The 18,511-nt window shown below is 41.5% G+C and overlaps 1 protein-coding gene across 18 annotated transcripts in view; it reads left to right on the forward strand.

Annotated features, from left to right (window-relative positions):
• SERGEF (secretion regulating guanine nucleotide exchange factor) overlaps window positions 1-18,511 on the forward strand; it is a 218,441-nt gene that overhangs the window by 2,924 nt on the left and 197,006 nt on the right. For 17 of the 18 annotated variants that reach the window (XM_049712851.1, XM_004285535.4, XM_049712861.1 and 14 more), the window contains exons 2-7: window positions 658-793; window positions 1,988-2,143; window positions 3,118-3,212; window positions 7,458-7,518; window positions 12,041-12,154; window positions 15,007-15,069. In XM_049712851.1, the coding sequence (XP_049568808.1) occupies window positions 658-793; window positions 1,988-2,143; window positions 3,118-3,212; window positions 7,458-7,518; window positions 12,041-12,154; window positions 15,007-15,069 (625 nt within the window). The remainder of the gene's footprint in view (window positions 1-657; window positions 794-1,987; window positions 2,144-3,117; window positions 3,213-7,457; window positions 7,519-12,040; window positions 12,155-15,006; window positions 15,070-18,511) is intronic. The other variant, XM_049712853.1, reaches the window with a different exon arrangement.

Here is an 18,511-nt window from a genome sequence, read left to right on the forward strand (position 1 = left end):
ATATAATAACGACAACAGACATATTGCCCATCAACGGGAAATCTGTTTCCTTAGAGGAATCTCACCACGTGAATCTTACAGTAACAAAACATTGTACTTGGAAAGGCCCTTAGAGGTTGTTGCCAACCTCTTTCACCTGTTTCAAATGAAATAACAATGGTGTGCCTTGCTTGAGGGCACAAAATCCTCAGCTAACTTTGATTCCAGAAAGTCATTGCCAGTTTTCCCAGTGAAGGTGTGGGGAGAAGGGACAAGAACTAGTCCTAGCGTATTTCCCACCCACTTCGTTCCTATTTTTCTTGATTATTTCTTTCCGTGGCTTCCCTAGATAATTACCGTTTATCAGAAGGAACTCCTATGCTGTCCCCTAAAGGCAACACATGTAGGCTGGGGCATTGGAAGGGGAAGGTGAAGAGTATCACTGGATGAGTTGTGGATGCTGAGAGCTCCTCTCACATGGAAATCGTGGTGTTCTGGGGATGGGGCCACTGTCCAAGTGTGGGTTGTGTATAACAACTTCTTAAGAATGAGTCTGTGAAATCTCATCTGTTATAAGCTCTGAGAGGAACGTGAGGGTGAGAAAGATAGGGACAGGTAAATTCAAATTGACAGTTGGGGTTCCCATAGTTTTTCGTCCTTGGCTTATTTTATCCCTAGGGTGCAAATAGCTATGGGCAACTTGGCCTTGGCCACAAGGAAGATGTGCTTTTGCCCCAGCAGCTGAGCGACTTCTGTAATCCTGGATGTGTCAAGAGGATCACGGGAGGAGGGGGTCACTCTGCTGTTGTCACAGGTAACTTCCTTCAAGAATATATTTTCTCTCATTTTCTTATTTAGACATTCTCCCCTAGGGTGTTATATTACTATCTTTCAACCTTTTGTATTTTGCAGAGGACAACTTTTTTGTGAAGGAATCACGCTGCCATCAGAGAATGGCAGATTGTCAGAGCTGAAAGGATTTCAGAGATCAAGGCCACCCCTCTTTTCCCCTCGCCCGCTCTCCAAATGAGCCTCAGAGAGGAAAATTGCTTAAGGTTACAAGACAAGTAGTGGCCGAGTTGCAACATATATTACATTTTATACCATAGATTGATATTTAACTTTCATATATGAGTTAGAAGTCTTGGCAGTTAAGTTGAATATTCCTTGAGAGCAAGAATTTTATATTTTCCATAATCTTCCCTCAGCGTACCTAGGATAGTACTTAATAAGTACTACAAGCGCTATAATATTGCAAAGGAGGGCATATTGCATCCTGGTTAAGAACATGAACTCTGGAATCAAACTGTGTGGGTTTAAATCCTGGTTCTCTTAATTGTTAACTGTGTGGCCTTGGGCAGATTACTTAATTTCTCTGTGCCACAGTTGCCTCTCTGTTACATGGTGATAATAATGATGAGAAACAATGAGTTAACAGGGCTGTATTATGACTTTCATGAGTCCTTGACACTTTTGCCTTTGTGGACACCTCCTTCCATAAAGAAATATTTAAAATTATGTTTACAGCTGCACTGACATAAAGATTAATATAATCCAGGCTAGATTTAGTATTACATATTCCTATTACATATATTTTTTAATTAAAAAATTAGATTAAAACATTTTTGTGGGCTTCTACAAGTATGGTGGGCCCCAGGCACTGTGCCTGAAGGATAAGTCAGCCCCACGCCTGAGGCCCTCAGAAGAGTACTTGGCACATTCTACATCCTGAATAAACGTTGGCTTTTATTGTTACGGCAGATGCTCAATTTGGTAATTGATTGGCCACTGCTGTAGGACTTGGAGTTTCCATTTAGATGTTAGATTGGAGCCCCTTGGACTTGTGCCATTTGGTCCAGAACACATTAACATGCATGGCTTATTAACTTGGGTGGGAAAAAAGTTAGTTGGGTCCATGACTCCAAATAATTAATGAAATCCTTTTGCTCATCTTAGCAGTTGTAATTTCCCCTGTTCACACTACCACTAAAACCTTTATACTTTGCAGATGAAGGAAGCCTTTTTGTCTGTGGCCTGAACAAAGATGGGCAACTGGGGCTTGGTCACACCGAGGATGTCCTGTACTTTACCCCCTGCAAATCCCTCCTTGGATGTCCCATCCAACAGGTGGCCTGTGGCTGGGATTTTACCATTATACTTACAGGTGAGTGTACTCCTAGGTAAATCTTTATCACCACAAAGGCTTTGGGTGAGAAGAGCATGATGTTGGGCCCTGATTAAATGAAATCCTCGTTGTATTTAAAAACACACACAAGTGTTCTCTCTGGTTGTCAAGGAAAGTTGCAGGGTGCATTTTGCAAGGAGGGTTTTAACAGTAAAGGAGATAGGGCTGGAAAATCTGGACTGTAATTATTAGAATCTAAACAATAGCTCTCATTTATGAAGTACTTAGTGTGGGCCTGTGTCAGAGTTGTAGGGAGTCAGTAGGTAACACTCTGTTTCTTGCTCACATTTGGGATCAATTATGAGACAATCACAGAGCAGTCAGACAGGTAGAGATCAAATTATCAGCTTTTTGCTGATAAAGGCTAAATTGGAGGGCAAGGTTAATTGTCAGGCCAAGAGGTTCTGCTAATACTCCTCTGATCCAAACCCACTCCCCAAACTCTAGGCCTCCGCCGTAGGGGAAGCCCTTACTATGTGTCAGCCCAGAGTGCCTGAGAGGAAGGTGCCAAAGCCATACTGTCCTGTTCCTTCTCCCAAACTCACCAACTGGCTAGGTTACCCATCCTCCCCTAGAAAGCAGTGAGAATGGGGAAGGGCAGGGAGAAAGGCCTGGAGTATATTAAAATTATGGAAATTCCATCTCATGGAAATATGAAAAGTGGGAGATAAGTATCCTCCATCCCAACACTAGGCACATGGCTAAGCATTCTCCACAGCTAACTTGTCATTAATTAGGTGGTGTAGTGGATAGCCTGTGTGAAACGCTTAGCCCAGTGCCCACTGTTTTTGTTCCTAGGGGGATAGAGCAGGGCGTATGGACTGAATGTGCTGGAACCCAGGGCCCCACTCACTCCTCTCATTCCTTTTGCTCTTCTCATCCTTCAGCATTTACCCATTTGTCACAGATGTCTTACTTCTTAGATTTGCAATTCAAGTATTTCTATTTTGCAGAAAATGGTCAAGTTCTATCATGTGGATCCAATTCCTTTGGCCAATTAGGAATTCCTCATGGGCCTCGAAGATGTGTGGTCCCCCAGGCCATTGAGGTAAGGACAGCCCCTAATATTGAGCTTGCCTGTGTACTGTGAAAGTGTCTCCAGGTATCAGTTATCCCTCCCTGGACTAAAAGACTGGCTGGGCCCCTGAAAACCCATGGGGTAGTTAGAATTTAAGTTGAAAAACTCAGGTTCTCCTGGGAAAAATTAGGTTGGAGGGATGGATATTGTGAGTGAAAAGCCTCTGTTAGCTCTCATACATGTTATAATTTTTTGTGAAATAAAACAATAAAAGTAATATATCTTATAATGACATTAATGACATTTTACAGTTCTAAAAGTCGTCATAGTGGAAACTGTTAGAAACAGGTCCAGTGGGAATTGACTCGCCTAAAGACACTAAGTGAGGCAGATGGCAAAGGCCTGCACTGTCCAGTGGGAATGTCATGTGAGCCACATATGTAACTTAAAAGTGTCTAGCAGTGCCATTCAAAACAGTAAAAAAAAAAAGGTGAAATTAATTTTTAAAATAACAGCTTTATTGAGATATAAGTTGTATACCATAAAATTTACCCTTTAAAAATGTATGTTTCAGTGGTTTTTAGTATACTCACAGAGATGTGCAGCTACCACCATCATCTAATTTTAGACCATTTTCATTATCACAAAAGAAACTGCATACCCAATAGCAGTTAACTCCCATTTTCCCCTCCCACCCCCTGATGACTGCTAATCTGTATCTGTGGATTTGCCTATTCTGGGCATTTCACATAAATGGAATTATACAATATGTAGCCTTTTGTGGATGGCTTCTTTTACTTCACATGATGTTTTTAAGTTTCACCCAAGTCATGGTATGACATGGTAAAATTAATTTTAACAACTTTTAAACTACTATAATGTAGCCAAACTATCATTATTCCATTTTATATGTCACCAATATAAAACTTTATTAATGAGATATTTTATATTCTTTCATTTATATGTAGACTTTTTTCTGGTGTACATGTTTTACTTAGAGTATATCTCAATTCAGTCTAGTCACATTTCAAGTGTTCAACAGCCATGTGTAGTTAGAGGCTACCATATTGGACAGCACAAGTGTAAGATAGGACTCCTGGTTTTAGTTCAGAGCTCTTTTCACTGCATCATACTTAAAATGTACACATTTTTGTGAAGATTATATTGTAAGCGAACTTTTAGAGGAATTATGCTGGAATCTAAAATGAGTTTCACCACCTAAGCTGCTCCACTCATATCTAATTTCCTTAAACAGTGACTAAGAGTGGGAGATCTGTTTTCACTGGAGAGAGCTTAGGTCTGCTCCTATCACTTTGCTGAATTCTAATTGCTGGTATTGTGGGGTATTATTTGGGGTCATGGTTTGGGCTGTTCTAACAAAAATATTATAGACTGGGTGGCTTAAACAACAAACATTTAATTTTCACAGCTCCAGAGGGTGGGAAGTCCAAAATCAAGGCACTGGCATTTTTGATATTTGGTGAGGGCTCACTTTCTGGTTCATAGACAGCCATCTTTTTTCTGTGTCCTTACATGCCACCAGAAGGGGAAAGGCGCTCTCTGGGGTCTCTTTTATAAGGGCATTAATCCCATTCATAAGGGCTCCGCTCTCATGACCTACTCACCTTCCAAAGGACCCACCTCCAAATACTATTATGTGTTGGGGAAACATGCATTTCCTAAGAACACAGACACTGAGTCTGTAGCACATGGTATGCATGGAAGTCTAGACTCTGTAGTCCCTGTTGTAAGAAGTGCTACAGCTTCTAGTTGCAAATAGGTAGCTTTTTAAGAACCTATGTATAAGTTATAATTAATTTAGCTTAAGTCACATGGTTAAAGAAGACAGAGAGGAGCAATGGTTAAATATGTTGGATGACAGAATCAGAAGGTAAAAACATTTTGACGCACTGTATCTTATAGAACAATGGGAGGAATGTGCCAAAGTGAAGTATAAGAGAAATTCATTCATTTATTTAATAGCAACTATTGTGTGTAGGTGCTGTATTTAGGCAGGGGGGACAAAGGTGAGTAAGACCCAATCCTAGCATTCGAGGGCCTGTAGTTTAGTAGTACATGTTAGATACAGAAATACCTAGATGCATTACCATGTTAGAACTATGATAGATGCATGTATAGCCTCGAAAGAGAGTACTGAACTCTTTTTAGGGGAAGGTGGGGTGAGAACAGACTTACGCTGAATCTTGAAAGTTGAGTAGAAATTTCCCTGGCTTGGGATAGAAGGATGTGCAGAGTAGGTACAAAAGAAGCACATTACAAACAGAAGGAACTTTGTGAACTAGGGTATAGAGCATAAAACAGGAGGGCTTGGGATACTGCAAACAGTTTAGTATGATTGGAATATAAGGAAGTGGTAGAAGTGCCAGTAGGGATCGGGCAGGCAGGGAGGTAGTGTCTGATAAATGGTAAGAACAGTGAGTTAGAGAGGGACCTCATGGGATAGTGTGGGGAGTGGATTGAAGGAAGATTACTCAGAAAACTCTTGCTAATAATCCAGATGAGAGATGATCCTGCCCCAAATGAAAGCAGCAGTAGTGGGGATGGAGAAGAAGGAATTGAGGTAAGTTGGTTTGAAGAGAGTGACTCCGCATATAAAGCCCTTCAGTTAGCTTTGAAAAGGAAAAAAAAAAATTTAAGGGTGGTATATTCAAATTGTATGAGCAGTAAGATTTGATCTTCCACAAAGCTAATGTGATTGTGGGCTGAATTGATAGAAATATAGTCTCCAGAAGAAGGGAGGCCAGAGCTCTGTCCTTCTTTGTGCTGGTCACACTGCATCTAGGATGTTGTGTCCTGGTGTGGGTTTGGTTCTTAGGCCCTGGGCACTGAGGTGAATAAGACTCAGACCCTGCCCTTGAGGACTCTAAAGTTTAGAAAGACACTGTGGATCTGTAAATAAGCAAATATGGTAAGGTCCCATAGGGGCTGTGATTGGTGCATATACAGTTCCTTAAGAGAGAGAGAGACTGAGTAACCAGAGCATAGAGGAGAGAAACCAAGAGGGGGAGGGAATTTGAAACTAGGTGATGGCTGATGGAATTGGGGATGTTTTTCCTAAAGAAGAGATGTGTATTAGTTATCTATAGCTGTGTAATAAGTTACCCCAAAATTCAGCAGATTAAAGCAACAAGCATTTATTATCTCACAGTTTTGGAGGGTCAGGAATCTGGGAACAGCTTAGCTGGTCTCATGACTTTGCAGTCAGCCAGGCTGCACGAGGTCTGCTGGAGGCTCAACTGGGCTGGTTCCACTTCCACGCTCTCTAATGGACAGGAGGCTTTAGTTCCTTGCCATATGGGCCTCTCTATAAGACTGTTTAGACATGGTGTCTGACTTCCCCGAAGAGTGATGAGAGAGAGAGAGAGAGAGAGAGAGAGAGGGAGGGAGGGAGGGAGGGAGGGAGGGAGGGAGGCAGGCTGGTCAAACAAGAAGCCTCAATGCCTTTCATCAGCTAGTCTCAGAGCCACTTATCACTTCCTTATCCTATTCATTAGAAGCAAGTCACTAAGTCCAGCCCACAGTGAAAGGGAGGGGAATTAAGCTGCACATCTTGAAGGGCGAAGTCTTAAAGAATTTGGGAACCACAAGGTGTCTTAGGACATGACAACTGTCTTCAAATGTTTGGGAAGCCTTGTCAGAAGCAGTAGGCAGATAGGTTTGGTTCCACCGAAGGAGACAGATGGAACCGTGCAAAGATGAGCAGGCACCTGGGGAGGTGGTGAGCCCATGTCACTGGAAGTAGGTATTTGACAGGGGTTGTATGACCACTTGGTGGGGTGTTGTAGACAGGTTTCTAGCATTGAATGGGGATTAGACTAGATCAGAGGTCAGCACACTAGAACCCTTGGTAAATAAAGTTTTATTGGAATACAGCCATGCCCATTCATGTATTTATTGTGTATGTTGCTTTTATGTTACAATGGCAGAGTTGAGTAGTGTGACAGAAACCATGTGGCCTGCAAAATCTAAAATATTTACTATCAGGTCCTTTACAGAAAATGTTTGCTAACCCCTGGACTGGATGACCTTGCAGGTGCCTCCTAGCCCTGAGTGGCACTGTAATATGGTATTTTAAAAAGATTTTGCCTTTTAGGGATACATACAGAGTTTATGAGTGGAAATGTTGGGAATTGGGAGCTCCAAACCAATCAGACACATAATGAGGATCATGCTGTGTTGTGTTTGGGCATAAATTACATAAAATTTTGTAGATGGATAATTCTGAGATTGCCGTCCTTTTCTTTGTTTTGACAGCCCCTGAGAGAGAAGGTTGTTAGTATTGCTGCTGGACTCAGGCATGCTTTAGCTGCAACAGGTGATCATTTTGCTTTTATTTTCTTGATAAGCATGTAATAAGGAGACACGGAGATTTGGAAGAAATAAACTTTAAGGAGTAATTCAGAGTGTCCTGCTGTGCTGCAGTCTGATTAAAAGGAGGGGACATAAGGCAGAAGTCATGTGGGAAAGCCTTTAGCAGGTAGGGAGGAAGGAAATGAAGTTGTCTAGCTCTTTGTTATGTTCTTAGGCATGGTGCTAGGCTCTCTTGATTTAGTTAGTACCTCATTTAATCCTCATAGGCACGCAGTGATGTGAGTTAAAAATTTTTTGTATTGAGGTATAGTTGATTTACTATATATATATATATATATATATATATATATATATATATATATATATTTTTTTTTTTTTTTTGTGGTACGCGGGCCTCTCACTGTTGTGGCCTCTCCTATTGCGGAGCACAGGCTCTGGACGCACAGGCTCAGCGGCCATGGCTCACGGGCCCAGCTGCTCCGCGGCATGTGGGATCTTCCCGGACCGGGGCACGAACCCGTGTCCGCTGTATCGGCAGGCGGACTCTCAACCACTGCGCCACCAGGGAAGCCCGATTTACAGTATTATGTTAAGTTTTAGGTGTACAACATAGTGATTCACAGTTTTTAAAGATTATACTCCATTTATAGTTGTTAGAAAATATTGGCCATATTTCCTGTATAATATATTCTTATGGCTTATTTATTTTATACATGGTAGTTTGTACCTCTTACATATGAAGAAACTGAGGTCCAGAGAGGCTAAAGTGTTTGTCTACAGTTACACAGGGAGTTAGGAAATAAAAGATGAGCTGGGATCAGAGTCTAGGACGGGCTGGATTCCAAGACCCACATTCTTTGCCATGAACTGCATTACTTTCCTAGTGGATGTAAATGTTTATTAATTTGAATGCTTCAAGTGAGCTTGTCTCCTGTACTGTGAGAGGGTGATGCGCATAGGGCTAACGGTGTGTGTGAGGGTGGAAAGTGGAGGAGGCAGTGACCCTTTTTTCTCTCTTGCTCATTTTTCTGCTTTCCGTTCCCACTTCTTTGGGCTGAAGGACAGCCCCAACTGGCTATGGCAGCCGAGGCTCAAGCGTTGGTGAGTCCAGTTGTGGAATGGGGAGAAGAGTGGAGGCGAGGAAGAATTCGGTGCATCATGGTGCTGTGGTCACTTGGGGCTTAGTGTGATTATACTTTTTGAAAAACTAAGCTTTTTATTTTAAGGTAATTGTAGATTCACGTGCAGTTGTAAGAAATGAAACAGATCACACTCACTCTTTGCCCAGTTTCTCTCAGTGGTAACATCTTGTGAAAGTATAGTGTAACAGCACAACCAGGATGTCTTGACACAGTCAAGATACAGAACAGTTCCATCACAAGGATCCCTCTTATGGCTCTTTTGTAGCCGCACCCAATTCCTACCTACTCTCACCACTTAGCTCTTTCGTTCTCCCACAGTAATGTTGTCATTTTAAGAATGTTATATAAATGGTATCATACAGTATTTAGCCTTTTGGAGTTGGCTTTTTTGCTCAGCATGATTCCCTGGAGATTCATCCAAGTTGGGAGTATGAATAATTTGTTCCTTTTTATTACTAATATTCCGTGGTATAGAGGTACCACTGTATTAGTTTGCTGGGGCTGCCATAACAAAATGCCACAGAGTGGGTGGCTTAAACAACAGGAATTTATTTTCTCACAGTTCAGGAGGCTAGAAGTCCAAGACCAAGATACCATGAGGGTTGGCTTCTCTTCCTGGCTTGTAGATGCTGCTTGCTGTCTCTTCACACGGTTCTTCCTCTATGCACGCATGGAAAGAGAGAGAGATCTCCAGTGTCTCTTCCTCTTTTTAAAAGGACACCAGTTCTGTCAGATTAAGGCCTCACTATTATGACCCATTTAACTTTTATCACCTCCTATAGGCCCTATCTCCAAATACAGTTACACTGGAGTTTAGGACTTCAATATATGAATTTACGGGGAACACAATTCAGTCTATAACAACCACGGTTTGTTTAACCAGTCACCCATTGAAGGACATTTGGTTGTTTCTGGTTTTTAGCTATTAAGAATAAAGCTATAATCATTTGTGGACAAGCTTTTCTGTGAACATAAATTTTCATTTCTCTGGGATAAATGACCAGGAGTGTGATTACTGAGTTGTATGGTAGTGATTATGCTTTTATAAGCAGCTTCTTCTCTTAGAAATTAGAAGGACCAAAGAATTGCCTGTCATTGGTTTCCTTGCCCCTTTCCTACCAACATTTTGTGATTGCTAGTCTTATGTGTACATTTTTGTCCAGTTAACAAAGCAGCACAGTTCCCATTATGTGTTTGATTAATTTAATTGTAAGTCCTCCCCTCTCCCACTTAATCTGTAAATATTTCTGCCCACATCTCTAAAAGGTAAGGAATTTTTCTGAAAACATTACCCAAAAATACCATCATCATACCTACAAAAAATTATCAGTAATTCTGTAATTTCATCAAGCATCTAGTCAGTATTTAAATTGCCCTGATTATCTCAAAAATATTTTTTTTATGGTTTGTTTGAATCAGGATCCAAATTAGGTTTATCATTGCAATTGGTTGATATGTATCTCAAGTCTCTTTCTCTCTTTTTTAAAGTTTATTTATTCCTTTTAGTTTTTTACTGTGATAAAAGACACATAAAATTTATCATCTTACCCATTTTTAAATGTACAGTTGAGTGGGATTAAGTACATTCACATTATTGTGCAACTATTACCAAATCTGTCTCCAGAACTTTTCTCATCTTGCAAAACTGAAACTCTATACCCATTAAACAATAACTCCCCATTCCCCCTTCTCCCAGTCCCTGGCAACCACCATTCTACTGTCTATTTCCATGATTTTGGCCACTCATACAGGTACCTCATATAAGTGGAATCATACAGTCGTTGTCTTTTTGTGGCTTATTTCACTCAACATAATATCCTCAAGGTCTATTCATGTTGTAGCAAATGTCAGAATTTCCTTCCTTTTTAAGACAATGATATTCCACTGTATGTGTATACCACATTTTGCTTATCCATTCTTCTATTGATAGACACTTGGGTTGTGACCACATTTTAGCTATTGTGAATAATACTGCTATGAACATGGGCATACAAATATCACTTTGAGATCTTGCTTTCAGTTCTTTAGGATATGTACCCAGAAGTAGGATTGCTGGATCATATAGTAATTCTATTTTTAATTTTGGGGGGAATTGCCATACTGTTTTCCATAGTGGCTGTACCATTTTACATTCCCACCAGTAGTCACAAGGTTTCAGGTTTCTTCACATCCTTGCCAACCCATGTTATTTTCTTCTTTTTTTTAATAGTAGTCATCCTAATGAGTGTAAAGTGGCATCTCATTGTAGTTTTGATTTATATTTCCCTAATGATTAGTGATGTTGAGCATCTTTTTATGTGCTTATTGGCCATTTGTATATTTTCTTTGGAGAAAAGTCTTTTCAAGTCCTTTGCTCATTTTTGAATTTTTGTTGTTGTTGTTGAGTTTTAGGAGATCACTGTATATTTTAAATATTAATCCTTTATCAGGCATCTCCAGTCTCTTTTAATCTTTATGTACCTTTTCCTCTCTTTTTATCCTCTTGCAATTTATTTGTTGAAGAGATGGTAAGTATTGTTTTATTTCAATACTGTGTTTTGCTCACATTGTGCTCAATCATCATCACTTACATTTCACAAAGCATGCTTGTCTGTTTACAGCCTAAAGGACCATTGGGTATAGGATACTTCTGGAGGAGCAGTACCTTAATGTTGCTGTTGGATAGTGAATCCTAGTTACACACATCTAACTGTAGACAAAATAACAATATTTCATTTATGCATTTGTATGAGGTTCAGAACATGGGTACATGAATTAGAGTCAGTGAATATGGAAATAAAAGGCCATTCTATTGAAGTAGTGGCTATTAAGAAGCTATCTTGCAGTCATAAATATGTATTTATTTGGTGATTAGGAATCTTTGAATTCATCTTGGTGTAGTAGAAAAGACACTACATTAGGTGTAGGAGAGTTAAGTCCTGGTGTTTTCTCTGCTACTAGCTCCCCGTATGACCTTGGACAAATCACAGCTCCTCTACAGGGCCTCAGTTTCTCATGCAGTAAATGTGAGGAATGGACGTGGTAAGCTTCAAGGTTCTTTCCTGCTCGATCTGGAGTCTCAGTTGTCCTTTCAAGTTAATCATGAAAAATATGCCATTCCAGTCATTTGACTCTGGAGGAGTGTCCTAGAACTTTCTGGAGGGAGTTTTACTATGTTGGAATTTCCTTTGATGGTCTTAGATTGCCCTGAAGATTGGATTTGTGATTGACTTGGTGGTAATCCCTATGACCAGCCATAGGGCCTCTTGAGGCAATAAGCTTTTCCATAATATGCATGTTAACTGAGCATGAATTGGGAATCTCTCATGGCATTGAGGTTCAAAGAGCAATCTGGTCTTAATCCAGATAAAGATTTTCTTTTTTCTCTCCTGCTCCGCTGGGAAGCTAGTGGCATGGTGTTCCAGTGGGGAACTGGTTTGGCATCATCTGGACGGCGGTTGTGCCCTGGGCAGACTCTCCCACTGTTTTTGACAGCAAAGGAACCAAGCAGAGTGACAGGTAAGGTCCTTACTTCTTCTGAATCCTGTATTTATTCTTTGTTTGGAAATGGAGACACAGGCATGCAGAAAATGGGTAAATGGAGTTCTGCGTTTGCTATTTCTTGGTCTCTCTGTCTTAACTCTCTCCGTTGGCTGGTCTATTAATTTGCTGGAATTTTTGTGGGCCCAGTAAAAGTACTCCTCTTTGCTGCCAGAGTTTGGAACCCATTGAGAAGTAGAGGCGAGTCAGGTGGGTGGAAATCAAAATGGTAGCTCTAGAGCTGTTACAAGTTAGGTTGGAAGGCATGGCTTAGGTGTTTGGAAATAACGTGTAGCAATAGTGAGCCTCCGGGTTCTGAATCCCAGATTGAATTTACCCACCAGGCACTGGAGCAGCTGTATGCATTCAGTCCTGCTAAGCTCGTGGTGCAGCTGAGACCACGGAGGAGGTGCCCTCTGCAGGCAGGCACATCCCAGAGGGAGAACCCACAAGGAATGTGCCTGCCTGCCCAGCTCCTTCTCCCGAAAGGAAAGCAGGAGCGAGTGAGGATGTGGAGAGAGGGGCTAGGAGCGTTCCCTGAGGGAAATCTCTCTTCATGGGCACACGAGGAGTAGGTAGGAAGGGTGCTGCCCACAGGACTCTTGGTCTCTAGGACTTTCTTTCTCTGTCTCTCTGTCTCTGCTCTACACTCTCTTCGTGGGCCTTTATCTCTCTGTTTGTAGCACCATGTCTCCACCTCCTCCTCTTCTTCCTCTCTCGCTCTGACTTTGTGACCCAGTTTACTGAGGGTTAGCTGTAGGAAAAACCTGTCAGGAAACCTCTACTCTCCTCTAGCTCAGAATAAGGGAGGGATTTTTGAGGGCAGTAGGAAGTGGGGAGAGAAAAGGGAAGGGTGAGCCGCAGTGGAAGTGTCGTACAAGTTGTTGGGATCGTTCTGATTCTCTTAAGTCCCTTAGGCTTTCCCCTGTTGCAGGGGTGAGGTTAGCGCCCTGAAGCCCATGTGTTGAGTTGGGGAGGGTTCTCTTAGAGAAGGAGAAGGGGCCACTGAACACAGGACAGTCTACTTCACATTGAAAGCATTTGTAATATAAACTCATACTTCCCAAACATCTTTCCTGCCTCACCAAGGTATTCACTGCTCCCTGGGCATGTGCTGTGTTCTTATTCCTCTGTGCCTGTGGGCAGACTGTTACCTCTTCCCAGGATGCCTTTTCCTTCCTCTTCTCCTTGGGAAAATCCTGATCATTTTTCAGGTCCTAGCTCAGCTACAGCTTTCTCAGGAAAGACTCTTCCTTCTTCTCACCTCCATTGCATTTTCTTTTTTTTTTTTTTAATAGATTTATTTATTTATGGCTGTGTTGGGTCTTCGTTGCTGCGCACAGGCTTTCTCTAGTTGCAGCGAGCAGGGGCTACTCTTTGTTGTGGTGCGCGGGCTTCTCATTGCAGTGGCCCCTCTTGTTGTGGAGCATGGGCTCTAGGCATGCGAGCTCACACATGCGAGGCTAGCTCACACAAGCATGGGCTCTAGGCATGCGAGGCTCAGTAGTTGTGGCTCATGGGCTCTAGAGCTCAGGCTCAGTAGTTGTGGCACACAGGCTTAGTAGCTCTGCAGCATGTGGGATCTTCCCCAGACCAGGGATCGAACCTGTGTCCCCTGCATTGGCAGGCAGATTCTTAACCACTGCGCCACCAGGGAAGTCCGCATTTTCTTTATGTGCATGGATAGCACAACTTATTGTATTGTTATGAGCTGTTTACATGTTTTCCCAAATGCCAAAGGTGATGAGCTTTTTAAGGGTAGGGATTATGTCTACTGTCTGTTTTAGCACAAGTTTTGTATCTAAAAGGAATCAGAAGTGTTTTTATTTTATTTGATTTAAATGACCTGGTTGGGATCTGCTTGGGGCACAGCTTAGATTCAGAGTTAACTTGGGGGAATTTTCTGATGAGATGTTAGAGAAGATATCAGCTTCCTGCCCTCAAAGTCTTTCATTTTTCATTGTCCCCTCTTCACCTCATTGCCATCTGTTCTGGAGCTGGAACCCTGGATGTCCTCTCCCGACCTGGCCACTAGGAGACCAGTGCTTCCTCTCTGGTGAAAGTGGCAGAAACATCTTTGTCCCTTTGTCATTCCACAGGATACTTGAAGGCATGAGGGGCATTTTATTAAGACACTAGTAAATTGAACAGAAGTGTAAGAAGAAAGAGTTACAGAATAAGACTCCCATTTCTCTGCATGCCAGACCAGGTGACCACAGCATCGAGCAGAGTTGATTAGGGTTTACACTGTTGTTGAAGGCAGTGTGTTTACGGGTGGAAAAGTGCTGGATTTGGATATGGGAGGCAAGTTCAAATTCTAGCTCTGCCTGTGTGTTGTTAGGAGGCCTGGGCTTGTGTTTCAGCGTCTGCATGTGATAGCAGCTGAATGTATGAGATGTCATTGCTTCTAGGCCCACTCCGTGGACAGAGCTAGGAAATATACATGTACACACACATTTATACATATGTACACCTATGTCTGTTTATCTCTAGTAGAAGCCACAAGTCTACACTGACTTCAATTACAATGCAGTATCACATGGTCAATTCTAGCCTTTAACCTTTTCATATCTGTACCTTTCTTCTCCTTTCTGATAGTAAGAAATCTGACTCCTTTATCCTCAAAGTATTTATTTATTTGTTCAACCTCCTGGATATAAGCAGTCTCCCTACCATGCCAGCCGTCTTCTTGGCCAGTGCCGCTGACTCAGACCTTCCTAAACTGGCTGAGAGTTTCTCTCCAGGTGCTGTGGTCACTGCCTATGGGCCTCCTGTGCCCAATTTGTTCTGTTACAAATGTGATTTCAAAAGAATTTTTTTTTTTTTTGTAGGCCTAGAGAATTCTCAAGCAGTATGTGTTCTTGCTGGCTCAGACCACTCAGCTTCACTGACAGGTAGGTAACATGCCATTCAGAATTCTGGGTGTTTCTGCCTCAAGTGTTGCTATTGGGGTACAGAGGGAAAACCATAGACTTTGGAGTCAGAATTCTGATGCCACCACTGGTATGATCTTAGGCAAGTCGTTTTACCTTCCTGAGACCATTTCCTCTTCTATAAAGTACTTTGTGGATAGTTTTGAGAATTACATATGATAATACAGGTAAAACACTCATGTGAAACAGAGGCTCACTTCCTTTCCTCTGAGTTTGTTTTCTTAGCTGTACAATAGGGGTAAAAGTATCTTCCTTTAGGGTAATTGTGATTGTCACATCATATAACCAACAGTAAACTTATGTATAATATGTTGTTATCTTATCCACCTAATCTATTTTGATGTCTAATATAACTAAGCTCTCTAGCTGTCTATTTTCTCTAGCTGTTTAATCTCAGACTATCCTATTTTATCTACCTATATCTTTCTTCTCCATTTATCTGTCACCCTGTCTGCTCTTTCTATTTATCTACTCTATTTTATTTAACTATACATCTCTATTTTTATTTATCTTCCATCTTAGTGTCTTCCTATCTAACCTAAGTCTCCATCATCTCTAAGTCTAGTTGTGTATATGTTTCTGTAATCTAGTTTATATTTTTATGTTTTTCTCTAGTTGATCTCTCTATTCCATCTCTTTAATCTGTCTGTCTAGTCTTTTTTCTCTCACACAGTGCGTATATCTCTCTGTCTTGGCCATGTATCTGTCCATCCATCCATTTGACACACCCAGCCAATATAGTATAAACTTTCTAGTGATAATGCAGCATTTTCTTGAAAGTGAAGGTTATCCATCTCTCCTAATGGTTTTTTTCAAAGCCCAGATTGCCCTGACCCCTGCTGGTAGACTGGATACTCTAGCTCCGAGAGATTTATGTTGGTAAGACCTCTCACCCAGAGTTGAATGCATTACATTTTTTAAGCAAAGGGAAATGACTTTCATACACAGTGTTTCATGTGGAAATTAAGATGTGTACACAGTATCTTTAAATTAATGGAGGCCTGCATTCTTCAACATCAAATTTGTAATGCAGTCCAACTGAGGAGCTGTTACTGTTTCCAAAGCACAAGAGCCGTAATGTGAGATTTTAAATACTTAACAGATTCTGAACTACAGATAATTTGATATTTAATGAATTAAAAACAACTAACTAATGAAAGAACTAGCTGCTTTTAGCCTGTGTCTCATGTTAAGTAGATTTATAGATATGTTAAAAGAGTTGAGTTAAAATGAATGCCAGGGCTTCCCTGGTGGCTCAGTGGTTGGGAGTCCGCCTGCCAGTGCAGGGAACATGGGTTCGGGCCCTGGTCCGGGAAGATCCCACATGCTGCGGAGTGGCTGAGCCCATGCGCCACAACTGCTGAGCCTGCGCTCTGGAGCCCATGAGCCACAGCTACTGAAGCCCGTGCGCCTGGAGCCCGTGCTTCGTGGCAGGAGAGGCCACCGCAGTGAGAAGCCCGCTCGCCACAACTAGAGAGGGCCCGCAGGCGGCAACGAAGACCCAATGCAGCCAAAAATAAATAAATAAATAAATTTATTAAAAAAAAAAAAAAAAAAAGAATGCCAGCTCTAAGGGACTCTTCTTGGCATGTGGTCCCACCTCTCCTTTTATGGGGAGGGGGGCAGAAGGCCCCAGGACAAGAAGTGACTAGTTCATTCCCCACAGTCCTCACTAGCATTGGAGGAAGGCATTTTTTTCTGAGAATAAGAACAGACTAAGAGAGGTTTCTTTTTTTTTTTTTTTCGGCCATGCCATGCGGCATGTGGGATCTTCTCTGACCAGGGATCAAACCCATGCCCCCTGCGTTGGGAGCACGGAGTCTTAACCACTGAACCACCAGGGAAGTCCTGAGAGATTTCTACCCTGTTCTAATTCATTTGAAATGGCTGGTATTTTGTCAACCTAGAGATTCTTCTAGTTACTTGCTAACATCGATTTCTTAAAAACTCTTGTAATCAGTAAAGCTATTTTTTATTTCATATGTGGAGCATTTTTACTATGGTGTTTTTGAAACATAGATGTTGGATTTTTTATTGTGATATAATTCATATATGAAATTCACTCCTTTAAAGTGTCCAGTTTAGTGATTTTTAAAGTATATTCACAAAGTGAATTGGTTTTGGATATTGTGAAAGTGAATTAAAAAGGGTCAAGATTAATATCCGTCTTTCCTGGTCTAGTTCAAGCTGTTACACATTGGATTTTGTTCAGTGTTCTTTAGACCTTCTCTCTGGAGTTGTAGATTATGTAACTATTTGACATTGCAGCAGAATTTAGTTTTGCCTGCTGATGCAACAGTGTAATGATCCGCATTACATTACTGTGGAAGACAGTTCGTCTTTGCAAAAAAGATGGTTTAGACTTACTAAGATAAATGAAGGCTTATTACAGACACAGGCTCATTGTCAGTGGTACCTTGGTAGCTAAGCACTCCATTTAATGGGTTGAAGCTTTGCTGAGGGGTCCTCTGCCCTCTTGTAAAGGATCCTCATACTTCATACACCCTGGTGAGGTCCAGGGAGGTTGCCCTCTCTCTAGGCACGAAATATACCAAATTCGTTGTATAGCACTGCAGAATGTCAGTGCTGCAAGGTCACCTGGGTGACAAAAAGGCTCCACTGATTTATAGACCCTCAGACTCTATGAAACAGAGACCCAGAATGTGAAGTGGTGTGCCCCGTGCCAGAGTGATCCAGTAGCAGATTTGGGACTTGAAGCCGGAATCTTGGTCTAATATCCTTTAATGATACTGTTTGGCTTCTGATCAGTTTTGGAGAATACACCAGACTGCCTCAGGGCAAGCAATACTGTAAACCTTTACTGGGAGGTCACAGAATGCTGTGGAAGCAAAAAACCTGGCTTCTGGTCCCACTTGATCCCTTATTAGCTATGTGATCTTGAAAGTCACTTAACATCTCCGAGCCTTGGTTAATTTATCTTCTAGAAGAGTGCTGTCTAGGAGAAATATAATGTGAGCCGTATTGCAAAAAGTAAAAAGAAAAAGGTGAATTAATTTTAATAATTTATTTTACTTAACCCAGTATATCCAAAATATTATTTCAATATGTAATCAGTATGAAACTTATTAATGAGGCACACTCCTTTTGGGTTTTTTTTGCACTACGTCTTTACAATCCATTGTGCTTTGTTTGTCTTCAACATGTCTCATTTGGACTAGCCACATTTCAAGTGTTCAGTAGCCACATGTGTGTGCCATGTGCTTACTGTGCAGTGTAGAACCTTGGAATGTTAGGGTTGGGAAAGTGCTTAGAAATCATCCAAGGAGTCACAAACTGTAGATTTATAAGCCAAATTATGGTCTATGGCCCCATTTTGTTTGACTTCCAGTTAAACATTTGTTGAATGTGAATGCCTTTTGGACAAGCATGTGCCCTCTGGTTT

Source organism: Orcinus orca, chromosome 8 (genome assembly GCF_937001465.1).
Source record: "Orcinus orca chromosome 8, mOrcOrc1.1, whole genome shotgun sequence".
Classification (NCBI taxonomy): Eukaryota; Metazoa; Chordata; class Mammalia; order Artiodactyla; family Delphinidae; genus Orcinus; species Orcinus orca.